At 40.0% G+C, this 20,636-nt stretch overlaps 1 protein-coding gene and 1 pseudogene across 1 annotated transcript; one reads left to right on the plus strand and one right to left on the minus strand.

Moving 5' to 3' along the window:
- Positions 1-1,467: 1,467 nt before the first annotated feature.
- slc13a1 (solute carrier family 13 member 1) lies at positions 1,468-18,907 on the minus strand. The gene is made up of 15 exons (XM_034588193.1): positions 18,791-18,907; positions 17,991-18,119; positions 17,030-17,166; positions 14,924-15,090; positions 12,956-12,995; positions 12,732-12,813; positions 11,937-12,094; positions 11,634-11,753; positions 10,701-10,799; positions 7,355-7,456; positions 6,401-6,492; positions 6,173-6,267; positions 5,226-5,387; positions 1,803-1,940; positions 1,468-1,644 (listed from the first exon to the last, which is right to left on the minus strand). The coding sequence occupies exons 1-15, from the start codon at positions 18,893-18,895 to the stop codon at positions 1,501-1,503; spliced, it is 1,770 nt and encodes a 589-aa protein (XP_034444084.1). The 5' UTR covers positions 18,896-18,907; the 3' UTR covers positions 1,468-1,500.
- LOC117763029 lies at positions 2,398-4,852 on the plus strand (annotated as a pseudogene).
- Positions 18,908-20,636: the final 1,729 nt, after the last annotated feature.

The following is a 20,636-nucleotide window of genomic DNA, read 5'->3' on the forward strand; positions in this document are numbered from 1 at the left end:
TTTGAGAAGCTTGTGTTTAAGGATGTAATTCAGGAATGCTAGGCCACTAGAGGTCAGTGTTTCTCTGGTGAATTTACCATAGATAAGAACCATAACAATAGAAGATGTTTGTAGCGCAACAAAAACGATTGTTCTCTCTGTGTGTGTGTGTGTGTGTGTGTGTGTGTGTGTGTGTGTGTGAGTGTGTGAGAGACAGAGAGAGAGAGAAATTGCTCAATCTTTTTAATGACATGGTGTTTTATTTTCAGTTCAAGTCCAGTTTCAACATTCCTAATTATATCATTAAATATTATATTATGATAGAACCATACAAACAAACAAAAAGAAAACTGAAATGAAGAAATAAAGAAAACTGACTGGAACTAACTAATCAGGTTTTGACCTGAGCGAATCATCAATAAAATCCTAAATGTGAAAAAAATGTCATTTGAAGACTTTCATAAATCAATATCTATTCTATATACACACACACATATATATATATATATATATATATATGCACACACACACACACACACACACACACACACACACACACACACACACACACACACATGCTGTGAAGGTTGACTTTAGTCCAGGCAGACGCAATGCATACATACACGCTTTCTCTCTCTCTGTTTTCTCTCTCTCTCTCTTGAAGAGTTTTTAATTTGTCCTTATAAGTCATTTGGTTTAATTTCAGCCACTAGTACCTTTTCTTAAAAAATATATAATAATGTTATTTGGCCAACAGGGGTCAGAAAAACCACGCAACACACTGGAGTAGTATGTATGATGACCTGATGAATCTACAGTACGTACAATTCACTCTCCTTTCAGCTCTGCTTTGGTCTCCACCAAATCTTAAAAAGAAATCTGTTTCCTTCGATGATGGATGTTTCGCTTTATTTACCAGTTGGTCTCTAACTGTGCCTGTCTGCTGTTTGGTGGTTAGCAGGTAGTGGACAGTTTGATTATCAGAGGTTGTTTGCTGGCACCCGGGCCTGAAACATACAGTAAATGTGGTGTAAAATCAAACTACACCTCCCACATTACACCACATAATTTCTTCCATTGTTGCTAAAGTAACTTTAGCAACATAAGCTACATTATGTGTTCTTTGAGGAACTTGTCGTATGACTGAGTTCCAGCAGTAACAGAGTTTTATGGCACAGAAAAATGAAATATCTCAGGTTTTGGACACATAATTCTTGGATCTACACATTGGATTTGTTGCCAATATCTAAAAATTACAACAGAATAATACTTTAATTATAGTTCTTCGATGATTAATATGTACAGAGAATCCTTGTGATTTAAATTATCAGTGCTACTATACTAAATACTGGTCTTAAAACCGAGGCTCCTAAATGTTAGCATGTGCTGTTGGTGGAAAGAAACCACCATCTACAAATAAAAACACTCTCATCTTTCGGTGAGTGAGAACACATGCATCTTGTCCTCCCTCAAGAGGACCCTGGAGGCCTCTCATTCAGAACCAGACTTGGGGACCAGTCTTCAAGGTGTTGTTGAGTTAAAACCAGGGTGGACCGGCGCCCAGTCAGGGTACGTATCCAGAGTGAATAGTGGAACACCCCATGTCACCACAGCGAACACCACGGCAAGGACGCCAATTACGTTAACGCCAAGCCCCGCCTTCACCTGCAGCGATGATCATTCAGTTGACATGTTTGAACGGTCTGTTTATAAAATTAAATTTTACATTGCATTTATTTACTTTGCTGCCAGCATAGATTTGATGAAACAGTATATTAGAGTTTTTCGCTAACAACCCTGTTTCTGTGTATGACAGGACTCACCATGTCCATGATGTCGATGTGTCCATAAGTGAACACGACGGCGTTGGGCGGGTTGGACACTGGCAGCAGGAAGGAGAAGGATGTGCAAAGGGTAGTGGGGATCAGGACGTACAGTGGGTTGACGTGGATGGCCTCAGCCTGAAGAAATCACTCAGGCTCAGTGGAAGGCAAAAATCTGATTGGTGAAACACTAATCATGTGTAAATGCTTTATCACTAAACAGCGACAGTGTTAAAAGTGGGATTGTCATTTCATACACAACAGTTTGAACCTCCAGACATCTTCCATCCATTCTTTCCACCTATACTTAATAAACAAAAACTGTACCAGCTGATTAGGGTGGATGGGTTGCTTCAGGATTTTGGGATTGAGTTGGTTTAAAAATTAATATATTTAGAAAATCCAAACATCTCAAACTCAGAGAAAAGTCTTGAAGTTACTTCCATTATTGTTCCTGGAGAAATCAGCATACTTAGCTAATTAGATTGTAAACATTAGCCAGCTCCGCCATTACCTATGTGCTAAAAGGACATCATCCTAATCAGGTCAAGGACATAATCCTATTAATGTTCCGTGTGTTTCAAAAAGAGTGTGGATAGAGACACATTTATGAAATTGTATTTGCGTTCGAGTTGGTAAATCAACATTACAGCGGGCTGAACTTTGGACTCATACAACAAGTGAAGGAGGATTATAAAAGCACATTGACCCAAAGACAAAGGCGGAATTCATAATTTTATTCTCTGACCGTTTTATTGGCTTGTGTAATGGTGTTGTCTGCAGGTAGTTCGTGCCAGAATAAATTAATCTTTTACTAAAAGTGATGTCACTGTTATCAAGTCACTGTTATCACCAAAAAAAAGCCAGAGCAGAACCTAGAGGAGGGGCTGCTGGAGAAGGAGAAGTGATTCAGTGTCACATTAAGGAAGGAAGCGTCAGGTTGAGAGCAGAGGTGCAGTTAAAGACAGGGCTCTCTGATTCTAACTAAAGAAAATTAAACTGACTTCATCAAGTTGGTCGCATCAACACAGAGTCTCTGCTGCACTGGTGAGCAAAGTAGTTCATATCTACTGTGTTTAAACCAGCGTTTATTTATTTAATTTGGTTTTTGTAATCATGCAGTGGCATTTTAATGCAAGTGCAGCATGATAACTCTTTCATTTTTCTCCTCCATGTGTAGACATGTCTGCTGCCAGCTGTCTGCTGACTGAGGATCAGTTCCTGTGCTCCATATGTCTGGATGTGTTCACTGATCCAGTCACCTTACCATGTGGACACAACTTCTGTAACAAATGCATCACTGGACACTGGGATATTAACGTCCCGTGTTATTGTCCCAACTGTAAAGAGCTTTTCTACAAGAGACCTGAGCTGCGCAGGCGCCTGCACAGGAACCAAAGTGAAGGCCCAGAAGGTCCTGCCTGGTGTGTCTGGCCTCCTACTGCGACACTCACCTGGAGCCGCACCTGACAGTGTCAGGCCTGAAAAAGCATCAGCTGATCGGCCCCGTGGAGAACCTGGAAGGCAGGATGTGTATGAAGCACGATAAACTGCTGGAGCTGTTCTGTAAGACCCACCAGGTGTGTGTCTGCCTGCTCTGCACCATTTCAGACCACAAGACACATGATGTTGTTCCTCTGAAAGAAGAATATGAAGAAAAGAAGGCTGAGCTGAGCCTGAGAGAGGCTGAACTTCAGCAAATGACCCAAAAGAGACGACAGAAGATTATGGAGATCATACGTTCAGTGGAGCTCTGTAAGACAAGTACAGACAGAGAAATAGAAGAAGGTGTTCAGGTCTTCACGGCTCTGAGGAAGTCCGTTGAGAGAGGCCACGCTGAGCTCATCAAGACGATCAAGGAGGAGCAGAGAATGAAGGAGAAACAGGCTGAAGGCTTCATCAATGATCTGGAACAAGAAATCTCTGAGTTGAAGAAGAGAAGCGCTGAGGTGGAGCAGCTCGCAAACTCTGAAGACCACCTCCACCTCCTCCAAAGCTTCTCATCCCTTAACACTGCTCCACCCACCAAGGACTGGACAGGAGGCAGTGTCCATCCTCCATCATATGTGGGGATTGTAAGGAGAGCAGTGAATCAGCTGGAGGAGACACTCACTGAGAAGATAATGAAGCTTCTTGATACTGAGCTGGAGAGAGTCCGGCAGTACACAGTAGATGTGACACTTGATCCTGACACAGCACATTTCAAGCTCATTCTGTCTGATGATGGGAAACAAGTAAAACATGATGATATAAAGAAGAAACTGCCAGACAATCCACAGAGATTTGATTGTTGCCTCTGCGTCTTGACAAAACAGGGTTTCTCCTCAGGAAGATTTGACTACGAGGTTGATGTTCGTAAAAAGACTGAATGGTATTTAGGAATGGTCACTAAGACGATTAACAGAAAGGGACAAATCAAGTTGTCTCCTGAGATGTGTTTCTGGACAGTATGTTTCAGAGACCCAAATAAGTTTGATCCTGATATTGTTTTTCCATTCTGTCTACCTCCACAGTCGCAGCCTGAGAAGGTGGGTGTGTTTGTGGATTATGAGGAGGGTCTGATCTCCTTTTATGATGTTGATCATTCAGATCATATCTACTCTTTTACTCGAATCTCCTTCAATGAGAAAATCTACCTTTTCTTCTCTCCCTATAAGAGGTATGGTGGTAAAAACCCTGATCATCTCTCCTGTCAATGACACTGAGTCGTAATGTGAACACTATCAGTTGATGAAGTCGCTGCTTAAATTCTTTTCCTTAACATAGCTTTTTTTTTTGCTGTTTTCTGAATTGAATCGCATAAAAAAAACCTTTGTGCTTGAACACACAGTTACATTAATTCCTCTTATAAATAAGAAGTCATCTACCTATAATTCCACGAATATGTGGAACACATATCTCACGAACCGTACAACTTGTCAACTTCACAATTTGCATGTGTATTCTTAGTGGTCATGAAGGGCAGGGCGGAATTTGGTCCAATTTGGACACGTGATACGTTCAATATTAATATAATATCTTCTCTGCATATCTGTGAGACAGTTTGTCTGTTATAAAATGAGAAACCATTTCATGAATTTATTTGCCTCATGGATGTACGTCTCATGTTTACGTACTGCTATGAATATCATAACTGGTGCTGTGCATAAAGACTGTTGAATCAATATTGTTATGGAAACTGCAGAGATGATGCTGTACTTCTGTAAAGTATGCTGTTTGAGTTCTCATTTTGTCTTAATCCACTGTACTAAAACAGAATTATTCAAAATTGAATATCTAGGCTGAAAAACATCTATCATCAGTTAATTTAGTTTCTGATCACAAGGTGGCAACGTCTTGCATTTGGAAATCCCACTGTCGACCGGTGAGTGAAATTAAAAAAACTAAAACCACAGATGTGTTGAAGAGCTTGTGAGAACCTACCAGAGGTGAGAGGATGGGGAGGAAGATGGTGATAGTGGCAGCGTTGCTGGCCACCTCTGTTACCATGGTGACGATGATGCAAGCGACGACAATCGTGGCCAAGATTGGCAGATCACCCAGAGGTGTCAGCAATTTCGCCACCCATAGGGATAGGCCTGATTCCTGCAGACATACGCGCGCACACACACACACACACACACACACACACACACACACACACACACACACACACACACACACACACACACACACACACACACACACACACACACACACACACACACACAGGCACATTAGAACTTCTAAGCCAGTTTTAACATATGTTTATGCTGGCTTTTAGCCCATTTAGGCTCAGTTATTTCAAAATTACAAGAAACTGTGTTTCCTCTTTAACCACCAAAAGAAGCAAACATGAATATAGTCATGCAGGTCGTTGATTTTGATTTGCTCAGATCTGTCAGTGAGATATATAGATAGATAGATAGATAGATAGATAGATAGATAGATAGATAGATAGATAGATAGATAGATAGATAGATAGATAGATAGATAGATTTTACCTCTATCCAAAATAATGGAAGTAAAAAATATCTTTCAAATGTGCATTTGAAAAATCGCAACAGCAACATATTTTCTCAGAAACCTGACACCCTGGATTAATCATTGATCATCCAAGTGAACTGTCTACTGGCTACCAGAAATTTAAAATGATTTCAACAAAGATAAAAAGTGTTGTAGATACAACTTACCAACCCTACCCTCAACAGTCAGGTTAGCTGTTTTCCTTTGTTTCCAGTCTTTGTGCAAAACTAAGTTAGTCAGCATGTTGTAGAGATTCAAACAATGTCAGTTTTTCCATCATACATTTAGACATCAGTCACCTCGTTGCACATGACGAACCCATGGTGGATGTTTTTTCAAGTTTGACACAGACAGACGCACCTCACCTTTGTGCCTTCAGCGAGTGCGAAGCCCCCACCAACCAGCAAGGCCACTTTCCATGGCATCGAGGCCTGAAACTCTTTCCAGGAGATCATGGCCTCTGGGTAGAGAGAGATTCAAATATCTTGCTCACATGAGCAGAAAATAACAGGGAGAAATACTCTAAGTAGGCATGTTTTGTTTTTACAGTACACTGAAGTGACAAGCTGGATTGTAATATTACATGAAATTACCATATTTTTGGGAGGGTCCGTTGGCAGGTAAGATGAAAAAAGAGAGGCCCAGCAGAAGAGCTACGGTGGCGTCAGTGATGTAGCCTGAGTGACTGATCAAGACAAGAACAGGGGAAAGAAGATCATCATTGTTTCCAAAATCATCAGTCAGGTGTTCGACACATCCCCTGAAAAGACCAAAACCAATAACCTGTTTATCTCTAAATAAATTGACTTCCCCTGCCAGCGTGTTGCTCTCAGTCCTAAGCCTATTGTGTCCTGCTGAACAAGTAATCCAAACACCTCCCAAATACAATATTGTTAGAACCTGCAGGTTTATTTCCCTCAACTTCTTAAAGCTTCAGGAAGTATACTGGTGGTGGCACAGGGCCTGGACCTGGACTTCCTCCTCTTTGTTCTCCAAACATATCAGCTACACTGAGGTTTTGGTGGTGATGCTGATGTGTCTTTTTTTTACCTTCACTGCAAGTTGCAGTTTATTTCTATTCATTTGGATTTTGATGTGTAAGAGTTGACATGGAGAATATTAACACCTAACCATTCATCTAATTTGTTTAATAGTGTTCAGCTAATCATCATTTGTAATATTAATTGTATTCTTGTTTGCAAGTATTGTACTTGACTCAAGGTTGAATTTATGGTTGGTTTGGACAGTATTGTGTAATGTCTTTCTTTTCTTTTAGAACCATGGCAGTTATCATTTGAATCATTGTGAGAATCATCATTCATATAACTCAGGACAAAATAAAATGAATGTTTGATTGCAACCTCTGTTTCCTTGTGGCTCCAGATAGAGCATCGTTCATAAAAAAAATTAATACAAAAAAACCCGATTGCCACTCAAGTTTTTATCAAATCAAACAGGTGGAATCAATGCTTTCAGCAGTGGTTTAATCTGCTGCTCCACTGAGTCAAAATAAACTCCAGTGTAATATACACATGGATGAGACTCACTGGGGGAAGAGTGAAGCCCAGCCAGGCATGAACCCTGGAGATCTGGTCAGCCACAACAGCACCAACAGCAGGAAAACCACCGCAGTGACGATCTCCTGAGAGCTGGAGGGAATGAAATGAAATTATGAATCTATTAACGTATGTATGAACATATTATTGGCTGATAAAATCAATGAGTAAATGAATGAACATTCCAATGAATAATTGCAGGAATGAATAATCTTACAACTGCCTGAAAGAGTGAATAAGTGAGTACATGAATGAATGATGGAATACATCAATAATTCTTGTGAAATGACCAAATAAATGAATTAAAGGTTCAGTGCATAAGATTTAGTTGAAAGGGATCTATTGGCAGAAATTGTATATAAAATAATCCTTGTGTTTTGGGGGATTCAGCTGCAACATGCAACTTTACCACTAGATGTCACTAAATTCCACACACTTAACCTTTAATAGATGCATGAAAGAACATGCACACTCCAAGGATGAATAAATATAGGTGTAGTGAATTGGCTCATTTGTTGTTCAGTTGACTGCTGACTGTGAAGACCACAGGGGATGATTCATTAGATTTTCATACTCATCAAATCATTCAATGAACCCCGTGCCCTCTGGATTGTCACACTGTAGGAGCCAAGCAGTCTCCACCATTCTCTTGATGCACGTCACGCATGCACTCACCCGCTTGTCGAGGACATGACGAAGGATGACTCATCTAACCACATCCCCTTTGCCACACATGTGTACACACACCAGTGCCTATGTTTCTGCACCACTGAGCTATAAATGTGCATTCATCTTTTGTAATGAGGGATCCATGCACCGCAGCTCTTTGGAACTGTCGATGGACTGTTCTTTCTGACACGCTGTGGATCGCCAGGGCCAACCTGCCTGCCTTATCTCCAGCTCACTGCATCACAGGCTCAGTCTCAGCAAGCACCCAGCTTGTTACCTGCCTGCCTCTGTGCTCGATTAAAGAGACTCTTTGTTCACTCATCAACCCATTCCTCTGTGTGTCTGCTTTCGGGTTCAGTTCAAAACAGAACCTCACAGAAGCTCCTGCCATCCGTGCCCAAACCTCTCCCAAAGTCTCTTCAATCCTTTTCCTCTTGCTGTGTTGCAGGGGTAGATTCAGGGCGGGGCTAGGGGGGCACATGCCCCAGCTGAAATCTGATTGGCCCCTGAAGTGCAAGCAGTCTTTGAAAAATAAATAAATATTACAATGTGTTCAGACTTTTAATTTTCTAAGCATTTTTGAAGTACACAATTTTCAAAATGTATTCAATGATGTGTGGCTAGTTTGCTCAAACCATATAGCTAACAGTAAAAAAAAAAAAAAAAAACTTAAAGATAGGGTTAGCTATATCAGTTAAGTTTTTAGCAAATTCTGCTAATACCTCCTCACAGTCTGCTTGCTGTACACTCTGTGTGCACTGGAGAAAACTCGAGTTTAATTCCTGGCTCTGTATTTGGGAAACAAAGAAAGCTGGTCGACACGAACAGCACAACACTGTTCAAGCCAATCAGTAACTAGGGTACTCATGCTCATGATCAGGGCAGGTATAGGCTAACGATATGCTAATCCTTGTTCTTTCTTTCTGTTTCTCATAGTAGTGCTACAAGTGCTAAGTTATGAAGTTATGTTTCAGCGGTGGAGAGACCACCACATTAAATTCCCCAAACAGCCTTAATGTGTTAATCTTCTACTGCTGTAGTTTATCTTACTATAAACCACAGCATTGTTTATTTTTTCACTGTATTGGACTGAGACTGACACAGGTGCAGCGGATGGTCCCCTCCGTCATGGCAAAGACATTCATTGAATCACTTTCTGATTGGCATTTTGTCTTCAAAGTAAAATTACAATGTTCATTTTGTTTGCAGCATTGCTTTAAGGCATAATTAAAGAGCTTTTATTTTGAAAAGTTTTGAACCTGGGTCTGAAGATTGCGTCAATGCTTAACAGACCTGTTGCAGGTATGGGTGAAAAAATAAGTTAAGTATATTCTTCTAACTTAAACGTAAACCACACATGATAGCAGTAATGAAGCAAATTCAGTTTCATTTTATGAAAAACATTGACTAAAATCTTCCCTGCAGATGAACCAGGTTGGATGAACATCAAGTTTTCTAACTTCACTCTGCACCATAGACTGTTTATAAAAAGCTCTGCACACAACGTCCAGCACACAAACAATAAAAAGTGACAGTATATTGTAGAACTGTTTGAGGAGAACTCACTAATGACGAGGGATAATTCTGAAGTAGCTCCCCACCACCTTGGTATCTCTAATATCACACTCTGTAAATCTAACTCACCCATTGTCAATTGTGTCAGTTGTAGCTGTGTGGCTTATACCACTGCTAGCCTTTATGCTTCTATGGATTTTAACCTTTATAAGTATACGCACATGTACACCCATGACTTCTGTCAGACAGATGGCGAAAAATAAGTAGTGACGATCCTAAATGACCAAATCAGCCTTATATTACTTTAATGGTACAAGCTATCACTCTCTCTCTACCCATAGTCATAAAAGTAGATGAAATATAAATAGCCATTTTTAATAAACATCCAATGACTATGCTTGAAGATAGTGCTTTGATTGCTACGGCTATAATGAATCCAGAATGACATGAAAAATGTGAATAATTGTGGCAGAAAGCAGACGTAAGACGGAGGCAGGCTTTAGTGTTGAGTGCACGACCAAATTGCTTCAATCACTTCAAGACTCTGCCATAGATAATATAATAATAATAATGGCAGAAAGCAGACGTGAGGAGGACTTAGGCTTTAGTGTTAAGTGCACGACCAAATTGCTTCAGTCAATCAACGACTCTGCCTTCGAAAATAAAAATAATAATTGTGTAACCCAGGATATTTTCCGTAGTGTACCCAGTTACAGATTAAATGCATTGCCTGAAGCTATTTGTAGCTACGTTGATTCCTTAAGTCCCTTGAATGCATCACCTGCAAACTATTGGCCGGTGCTGTTAACTGGCTGTACACATTAACACACAGTAACACACAGTATCACACTACTAACTACTAACACTCTACTGCAGAGCACGTACACAGTGGTTGCACACTGCATAACTACGTATCGTTAGAGTGCAACGCAATGCAAATTGCTGCTCCCACTTTTCTCAACGTCTACCAACAACAGCACAAGTCAAGCAAAGCTACAGAACCACTATGTAAGATGTCATCACATTCAAAATGAATGAGAGTTTCGGTTGAACGTGCACATGTGAGTAACTGACAGGAACAGAAATGTGAAAATAAATAAATTAATAACGAAACTGATTGCATGAATGAATGAATAAATAAATGAATGATCACCTCATGGGTCCCAGCAACTTGTACTCGTCTTCTATAACTTTTCTTGCTGCCTTCTCTTTCTCAGAATGCTCCCCTCCACATCGCCACAGGAACCTGAAGCTGTGTGTATGAGACAGTGTGTGTGTGTGTGTGTGTGTGTGTGTGTGTGTGTGTGTGTGTGTGTGTGTGTGTGTGTGTGTGACAGACAGATTACATTATTGATAGGCGACAGTGAAAGGCTCACAGTGAAATAAATGACAATCTGTGATTGGTTAAAGCCACACTGAGAGCACACAGTGTTTAGCAGCTAATGGGGAGATTACTGATCATGTGCGAGGATCAGCTGCGCTCATCATTAACCTTTCTGACACCATCCCAAGGCTAATGCTAACATTAGCTTCACACTCATGTCTCAGCTTCCGGTTGTTTTAAAATGAAAGGTATCAATCATAGAATTGTGAGATTTGATCAAATATTGAACCAGTTACTGACATATTCCTTGTCTTTCATCATCATTTTAAGTAAGGAATCAGAACAGCAAGATTTTATTTTACGAAAAACATGATAAAAATGTGACAAATTGAATAAATATTGCATAGATAGCATATCTAAGTTGTTTATGTTTTCTATTTAGTTTCTATTTACACCTAGCAAGAGCTAAAACTAGTGAAATGATGTTTTTAAAAGGACTAAACCTTCAAGAATGTTTGAAAAAAAGCTTGGAAGCACCACAGCCACTATGAACTAAGATTTCATGTGTTAGGCTGTAACTTTTATGAACGATTATCCTCCACTTGTTACTCTAATCATAATTATGAATCAATAAAGAGGATATCATAGAGTAAGTGAAACAAAACAAAAAACTGATGTAAACAGGTAGGTATGACTTGGTCACAACACACAGAAGTTGAGATGGGAAGTGATTATTGGTGCAGAAGGTGCGTTGACACTCACTCTGAGCCAATGAAGAGCCAGTAGAGCCATATCCATGTGAGCAGCAGCATGATCACACTGATGGGCAGGCACAACAAGAGCCAGTTCCCGAAGTTAATGCAGTTGCAGTTTGGGTAAATCCTGAATGTTAAGACAGTCTTTGAGGTTTACTGCTATTTTTTAAATGCACACAAAAGCTCTTAATCTTCAAGTAACATAGAACAAGTTACTTTTAATTTGTTTTGTAATTTGTTTCAAATGCTTACAGAGCTGTCATCTTTCTCTGTTTAATTTACATACAAACAAGTTTACTGGACCACTCACTGGTTGAGGTATTCAGAGAAGATGAGGTTGGGGGAGGTTCCAGGCAGCGTGGCAATGCCGCCGATGTTGGAGGAGTAGGCGATGCCGATACACATGGCTTTACACATCATGAGGTCCTGCTTGGTCTTACTGGGAGCTGCAGGTGGACACACTGCAGCCTGCGGTTACATCACAGAGGGACAAATTACCCATGAAAAGCAGCATTAGGTGAATGTAGTTATCACACAAGCAATAGTGGTAGTAGTAGTGATGTCATTAAAGAAATAAATATACAGGCACATATAAATATAAAGATTGTAATAGTAGACAAACAAGTATTGTATAAATAATAATTGTCATAAAATTGAATAATAAAAAATGGCTTTCATTGATTCATCTCGCTTTTAAAAAAAGTAAATAATAATGTTCTATTTGAAAGTTTTTTTTAATTGCTTTCATCATTTCGTTTTGCAAGCACTTTGAAACGTTATTTTTTATCCTGCTACATAAACAAAGGGTATAATAAAAATAAGAATAGGAATAATAGTAAATATTAGGATTCATAATAATAATAATAAGGGTTATTATTATTAATATTATTAGTATTAATAGTAATAGTAATGACAGCAGTAGTAGTTATAGTATTGATGGTGGTAGTAGTAGTAGTAAAGGCAGTACCAAAAGTAGTAGTAGCTGTAGTAGCAGCAGAGCCAGCAGTAGTAGTATCACTATAATTTATAACTAGCAGCAGTAGTAACAATAATCTGACAAATATAATGACAAACTGTGATGTTATTTGTGGAGTGGTTTTTGTACCTGAGCTGCTGCAGGCTGTTGCAGTGAATGTATCTGAACACCAGTGAAGGTTTCTTCAGGACTTTCCAGATCCTTCCTGTTACTGACAAACAGAGGATTGTAGTATGAATATGAACAAGATGAACCCTAATCCCAGGAACCTAGAACATCCAGAACCCAGAGGGACAGTGAAGGCAACAGAGCAGGGCAATAGTGAACGTCAAAAAACATGAGGTGTCACATACCTCACAATTTCTTTCATTTTGTCAATGTGGTCGTCATTATCTGCAAAAATAAAGGACAGACTGACGCTAACATCTCTCATTTCTTATTTTAAGGTGATTTTGTTGTGAGAGATGATTTAATGGGAGTTAACCTGTGGTAACAATGATTTTTGGAAACACTTCCCTGAACCCTCCATCGGCATAGTGGTGAGTAGATAATGAGTGAATTTTCATTTTGGGTGAACTATCCCTTTAAATTCTATTATATGTGTACTAAAACTTGCTACTGTTGTAATAGTAGCTCTATTTTTGTTGTGTCTCCATATACACTACCGTTCAAAAGTTTGGGGTCACCCAGACAATTTCGTGTTTTCCATGAAAACTCACACTTTTATTTATCAAATGAGTTGCAAAATGAATAGAAAATATAGTCAAGACATTGACAAGGTTAGAAATAATGATTTTTATTGGAAATATTAATTTTGTTCTTCAAACTTTGCTTTCGTCAAAGAATGCTCCATTTGCAGCAATTGCAGCATTGCAGACCTTTGGCATTCTAGCTGTTAATTTGTTGAGGTAATCTGTAGAAATTTCACCCCACGCTTCCTTAAGCACCTCCCACAAGTTGGATTGGCTTGATGGGCACTTCTTGCGTACCATACGGTCAAGCTGCTCCCACAACAGCTCAATGGGGTTGAGATCTGGTGACTGCGCTGGCCACTCCATTACAGACAGCATACCAGCTGCCTGCTTCTTCCCTAAATAGTTCTTGCATAATTTGGAGGTGTGCTTTGGGTCATTGTCCTGTTGTTGGAGGAAATTGGCTCCAATCAAGCGCTGTCCACAGGGTATGGCATGGCGTTGCAAAATGGAGTGATAGCCTTCCTTATTTAAAATCCCTTTTACCTTGTACAAATCTCCCACTTTACCAGCACCAAAGCAGCCCCAGACCATCACATTACCTCCACCATGCTTGACAGATGGCGTCAGGCACTCTTCCAGCATCTTTTCACCTGTTCTGCGTCTCACAAATGTTCTTCTGTGTGATCCAAACACCTCAAACTTTGATTCGTCTGTCCATAACACTTTTTTCCAATCTTCCTCTGTCCAATGTCTGTGTTCTTTTGCCCATATCAATCTTTTCTTTTTATTGGCCAGTCTCAGATATGGCTTTTTCTTTGCTACTCTGCCTAGAAGGCCAGCATCCCGGAGTCGCCTCTTCACTGTAGACGTTGACACTGGCGTTTTGCGGGTACCATTTAAAGGAGCTGCCAGTTGAGGACCTGTGAGGCGTCTATTTCTCAACTAGAGACTCTAATATACTTGTCTTCTTGCTGAGTTGTGCACCGGGGCCTCCCACTTCTCTTTCTACTCTGGTTACAGCCCGTTTGTGCTGTTCTCTGAAGGGAGTAGTACACACCGTTGTAGGAAATTTTCAGTTTCTTCGCAATTCCTCGCATGGAATAGCCTTCCTTTCTAAGAACAAGAATAGACTGGCGAGTTTCACATGAAAGTTCTCTTTTTCTGGCCATTTTGAGAGTATAATCGAACCCACAAATGTGATGCTCCAGATACTCAACTAGCTCAAAGGAAGGCCAGTTTTATAGCTTCTCTCACCAGCAAAACAGTTTTCAGCTGTGCTAACATAATTGCACAAGGGTTTTCAAGGGTTTTCTAATCATCCATTAGTCTTCTAAGGCGATTAGCAAACACAATGTACCATTAGAACACTGGAGTGATAGTTGCTGGAAATGGGCCTCTATACACCTATGTAGATATTTCATTAAAAACCAGACGTTTCCACCTAGAATAGTCATTTACCACATTAACAATGTATAGAGTGTATTTCTGATTAATTTAATGTTATCTTCATTGAAAAAAACAGTGCTTTTCTTTGAAAAATAAGGACATTTCTAAGTGACCCCAAACTTTTGAACGGTAGTGTATATTCTTCTGTATAAGAAAGAGAATCAACTGAAAATCAGATACCATCCAGCTGTAGGTTGGGGTTGTCTTCACCGACACATCCCCGCTCCTTGGCTCCCAGGATCTGCTGGAGAACCGCCTCCACGATGGGCATCATCATCATCACAGCTGAGGTGTTGTGGACCCACATGGAGAGGAAGGCACAACCGGACATGAAGCCCAACAACAACCTGCAGACGATAGGTAAAATAAGAAGTCCTTTATTAGTCCCACAATTTGCAGTATTATAGCAGCAAGTGTCAAAAAGACATCAGCAAATAATAAGTATCATGCAACTTAAGTGTAAGGAATATAACAAAATTAATAGAACTGTAGAAAAATATGAATGTAATTAAACTAGTATATAAGTGTAAAGACAGGAAGAAATATATGCAGTTTGAGAATATGTACAGTGAATGGATTGCACATGAATCATTTATATTGCACAGACAGATGAATATATCACAGTGAATATTGCACAGTTGAGACTTAAAGTGTTAAAGTGCAGTCCGGAATAATTGTGGTGAATGTAGTTTTTAATTTGCAGAGCTGGTTGTACAGTCTCACTGCTGCAGGAAGGAACGAACTATGATGAGACACTTAGGGTGAGTCAGTCTATCGCCGAAAGGAGCTACCCAGTGCTGTGATGGTGTCCTGCAGAGGGTGGGACTGGTTTCCCATCAGAGAAGACAGCTTCGCCATCATCCTCCTCTGTCCCACCACCTCCACTGAGTCAAGCGAGTATCCCAGGACCGAGCTGGCCCTCCTGACCAGTCTATCCAGTCTCTCCCAGTCAGTCATAAAAAGTCTTCAGGAGCGCCCCCTGCACTCCAAAAGACATCAGACTCTTGAGCAGATACAGTCTGCCCCTTCTTAAACAGTGCACTTGCATGATCAGTCCAATCCAGTTTATAGTTCAGGTGAACACCCAGGTACTTATAAGAGGTCACTAACTCTTTGTCCATTCCCTGGATTTTCACCATTGTCGGGGGGGAGTGTCTGCGCCTGCGGAAATCCAGCACCAGTTCTTGAGTTTTCCCCGCATTGATCTGGAGGCAGTTCCGCTGGCACCAGTCCACAAAGTCCTGCTTCAGTCTTCTGTATTCCCTGTCGTCCTACACACAGTCCCCAGTCCTCACATACTGGGGTCTGTTGGTCAGGTAGTCCAATATCCAGGATGTGAGGTGGAGGTCCACTCCAGCATGCTCCAGTTTGTCCCACTGGAGAAATCAAAGAACATGATCCTCACAGTGCTTCCAGGCTTCTTCAGATGAGAATGAGCTCTGTGTTGTAGGTAGAGGATTCGAAGGTCAGAGCAGGAGCATCCACAAACTCTGTAACACCTACTGTTTAACCCAGCCAAACCAACAAGGTGGCCAGAATGAAGAGAAAAATATCTGTTTTAAAATGTAAGATGTGAATGTGTGCAGTATTTTCGGATTGTGTGGGGTAGTATATCAACCTAATTAGGTTGGACAGTTCGGTCCAGCCACAGAGGATCATGTGTGTGATACAATACAAAACAACCTCAAACTATATACTGGAAAGACACAAGAGAGACCCATACAGTGGACATCTGGGGCAAAACATTGATTTTCTTCTGCTGTTTGACATGTTGAGGGAGTCACACAGTGAGTTAATTCAGTAACTCAGTAAAGCGCTGTTACTTTGATATATTAGCTCGGCCCTGTGTCTATATCACAGATCGATCTGGATTTGGTGGTCCTTTTTTAAAGGGCACCTGATGGAACTGGGGTAAACATGTGAGCAACTAACTTGTAGCTAGTAACTAGTAGTTCCGTTAACTAGTAAATAACATACCACATTTCTTTGCCAGTGTGTTAGCATATTACTTTTGCCTGTTTTTTCTAGTAATTTGTCCAACACTGTAGACATATGCTACCCTCTACATAATTAAAACCCATCCTATAGATCTTTTTCTATAGTGTTCCAGGGAGACATGACAGTGAGCCAGCATGGACCTTAATTACCAGGACCCTGAAACAGTAGAGGTATAATGGAATACTGCCATTGTAAATTGATGTTTTTACACCTGTGCTTTTCCTTCTGTGACACATCACAGTGTATATTCTGTGAAAAGGGCCTATAGCAGAGAAGGGTGGTGCTCACCATGCAGGGTTGACCCCCACCATGGTGACAAGCCTCAGGGCGATTCTGCGGTGAAGACCCCATTTCTCAATCGATGTGGCGAGGCAGATGACGCCTACCAGCAAGAAGTGGAAGTCTTTAAAGTACTCTTTTGCCACCTGGAGGAGAAACAGAGACAGAGTAATGAGAGATTAAGGCTATTCAAGTATACTAATAAATGGAGAACTATAACCCAGTAATTGAAATCAAAATAACACATTATAATGAATAGATAAATCATGAATAAATAAATGAACAAATGCACAAATTCAATAATGAACCTAAATTAAACAAACACAACAGTTAGTTCAAAGTATTATTCTTATTTACGTCATTGTTAAACTACGTAAGGAGGCTGCCTCCCTAACTTTTTAACCTCAGTTAGTTCTTCTCCTGTGAGTGGGAATCTGGAAAGCTGCTTTCTTTTCCAAATCTATGCTGAAACTAAACCACTAATCCAAAACACTGTCAACCACTCAGAGACGTCCACCATCCTCTCCTGCCCCTCGGCTCTCTCACTTACAAACAGACCATTTGAGTCTCTGAGACAGCCGCCTGTGTCAGCAGTTCAAACTTTTTGGGGACTACCGCCTTCCTCGGACACAGTTTTGCCCCGACTGTCTCAGCACAGAACAACTGTGGTCTTTGGCCTCAGGAAACTGGAGGCTAGTAAATCTGGTACTGGACTCCTGGCTCATTGCTAGACAACTTGGATGATTCAGCTTTAGCAAGCTATTTGGTATGTCATATGTGTGTTTGTGTTTGTGCATTTAAGATTTCTGTGTGTGTAGGGGGAGATGTCTCAGCCCTGCCTCCCAGCACTGGGTTCTAAAGGCATTTTTTTAAATTCCAGGAAGAGGATCTTCAGCCACAACTTAGGGCTGAAAATACACGTTCAGTTGAAAACGAATAAATTGCTCAGCTAACAAGGAGATACACTCACGCCTGTAGAAGTCATGATGCCAAACATAGGAAAGAGGATGGCGGGGAGCATGGCGGTCATGGACAGTGGAATCACCTCTATCACCCAGTATGTCGTCATCAGCAGCAACACAAACGCACATTCTGCCTCCTGCAGAACCAAAACACACAGATAATGTTGCATTTATGTGGAATATAAGACTTTAAGAAAGAACAATGGTGTATGGATTTATCATTTTGACATCAATAGAAATACATATCCAGAGACAAACCAATCAGCCACATATAGCTGAGTCTTGTGCTTTTGTCTGTAGTCCCTCTAACTTCCTCTGTCAAAGTTACATATTACTTTTTATTTATTTAATTCCCTCTTGTTACAAATTGTTTGTCAATATATTTAATCACAACTTTTAGTTCTGGCTTTGGTCTCCACCAGTAAGAAAAACATGTTGCTTTATGTCAAATTTGTCAAAGAGTGTTTCTCTTGTATTTTTATCCACTGTTAATTTAGTTGATTAATTTATGCATCTATACGAAAAAAGAGAAAGAAATGTCACCTCCCACACTTCAGAGTGACTGGCAGTTTAGATGCAATGCGGAGATGATATTGAGGTGAATATGTGCACTGTGCCGTGGCAGCAAAGGTGAATAAAGATAAAAGATGAACTCAGTGTTACCAAAGCGATTACCACTGTTTCAAATAAATAAAAAGAGGTGCCATGTTCTTTTATCCCTTCAATTCAGTTTGCTTTGATTGAAAGACTTAATCTGATAGATTTTTTTAAATTATTGTCCAGTTTCTGAGATTCAAAGGAAACTCACCTTCGTCCCGACAACAACAGGAAGAGGTAGCAGCAGCAGTGGTGTGAGGACAATCAGGGTGAAGTTGCGATAGTTCCACAATCCTTTCCTCAACCTCTTTAGCATTTTTCGATCTTTCTTTTTTTCTCTTGTTATCTTCTTTTCCCTCTTTTCTCCCACTGGTTCCAGTTGTAACCTCAGGGCTGTTTAGTTGGAAGACTTTAAAGCAGATGATGATTAACCTGGTTGGCCTCCTTTTCAGACACTCAAGCCTCAAAGAGGTCACAGGTTAGGTGCCCATATCTGTTGGAATTTTCTTGAGCAAGACACCAAACCAGCACTACAATCGTTGGTTATCTCTGTACCTGCACAACGGTGAGATAGTAATGCTACACAGCCTTTCATTTATGGCACTTAAGAAGGGCAATATTAGTTGGGGTCACGTTTAATTCTATTTGTGCACCTTGCAGCTTGAATTATGGTAACGGCTAAGGTCCTTGCAGGTAAGGGTTTGCAAAAACGGACCCATGCTGAAAGGTTACATTTACATCTACTCATTTATCACTTTTATCCAAAGTGAATTACTACTGGGGGATTGCGTATTGTGCTCAGTTACACATATTGCTGCTGTATAATTACATTATTACACTAGGCTACAAATGTCTTGGACCCATCTCTGAGGTGAACCTGATCTTGTTACCTGACTATAAGCTGAGGATATCTTATTTGAGGATAGTTCAAAATGTAAGAGCGTCTGAAAATATGAAAATATTCTTTGTATTGTTGAAACTATTTCTTTACACTGTATATACTGGTTTAATCACATTTATATATTTTTTCTATATATTGTTGTATATTTCTAATTCTTTATACTCCTTCACCCAAGTACTGCATGCTACTTATGTGTTGTCTTCTGCTGCTGTAACATTTCAAATTTCCCCATTGCGGGACTAATAAAGGACTTATTATTATTATTATTATTACTGCTTTTATTCCTTTGAGACATGTACAGTGATACAGATACAGGATGTCACCTACTGGGACACACTAATGAAGGATGGAGGACGCAACAACTTCTTTTTAAATAAGTGAAACCACCATTCACTACTTTATTTGTTTTCTATGTTTCTGTTTTATGGACTTTTGATTTATCTTTGTTTGCATTTTGAGTTAATTATTCCCTGTTTTACTTTGGAACTTCCTTCTTGGCTGTGATCACCCACTAATCATTATATAGTGGGTTTGCCATTTTGGAGTTTTTAAAGTCTCTTAGTCGTTTACAGTCTACAGTTTTATAGTCCCTAATAAACATGGTCACTCAATGTGTCTTTTACCTAAAAGTTTGAATACTAAGTGCAACATAAATATTTAAACTTTATTGTAGGATTTTCTACTGGCCAACATATCTCCATAATTACCAGTGCAGAGAAATGTAGTGCCTGAAAGTGTTTCTTTCTTTTAACAATGAGCTCACTAGTAGGGGGCAGTGAATGAGTGGGTGATTTCGGACACAACCCTTGTGTCTCCCTCTTACTTTATTTCCTGTCTGTGTCTAATTTGCTGTCTGTGACTTTAGTTTCTGTGCTCCCCACTCTCTTCTGTCAGTTTGCTTGTTAACACCTATGGATGTTCCCTGCGCTTCAGTTTGTCAAAACATCTTTCGTGCCTCTAGTTTTTTTTTTCTTTTCTTGGATTTGTTTGTGCCTACGTTTTTGCTGGTTCGTTTGTTTTTCATTCATCAGGTTCATATGTGCTCTATTTTCAGATTGACATATATGATCAATACTACAGTTTACCAGAGGGTTCAGTGAGTTCAGATTGGAAACATTATATCTTAACTTAATCCTAGATATTCAGGCTGCTTCAG

This window comes from Hippoglossus hippoglossus, chromosome 6 (genome assembly GCF_009819705.1).
Source record: "Hippoglossus hippoglossus isolate fHipHip1 chromosome 6, fHipHip1.pri, whole genome shotgun sequence".
In the NCBI taxonomy this organism is placed as follows: Eukaryota; Metazoa; Chordata; class Actinopteri; order Pleuronectiformes; family Pleuronectidae; genus Hippoglossus; species Hippoglossus hippoglossus.

Bases quoted from the DNA above. Each gene is read 5' to 3' on its own strand.
- slc13a1 (XM_034588193.1), bottom strand. From the start codon at position 18,895: ATGCTAAAGAGGTTGAGGAAAGGATTGTGGAACTATCGCAACTTCACC. The intron at 7,457-10,700 runs GTGATCATTCAT...CATTCCCTCCAG, and splicing joins AAGTTGCTGGGACCCATGAG to CTCTCAGGAGATCGTCACTG. The intron at 6,268-6,400 runs GTAATTTCATGT...CTCTCTACCCAG, and splicing joins CGGACCCTCCCAAAAATATG to AGGCCATGATCTCCTGGAAA.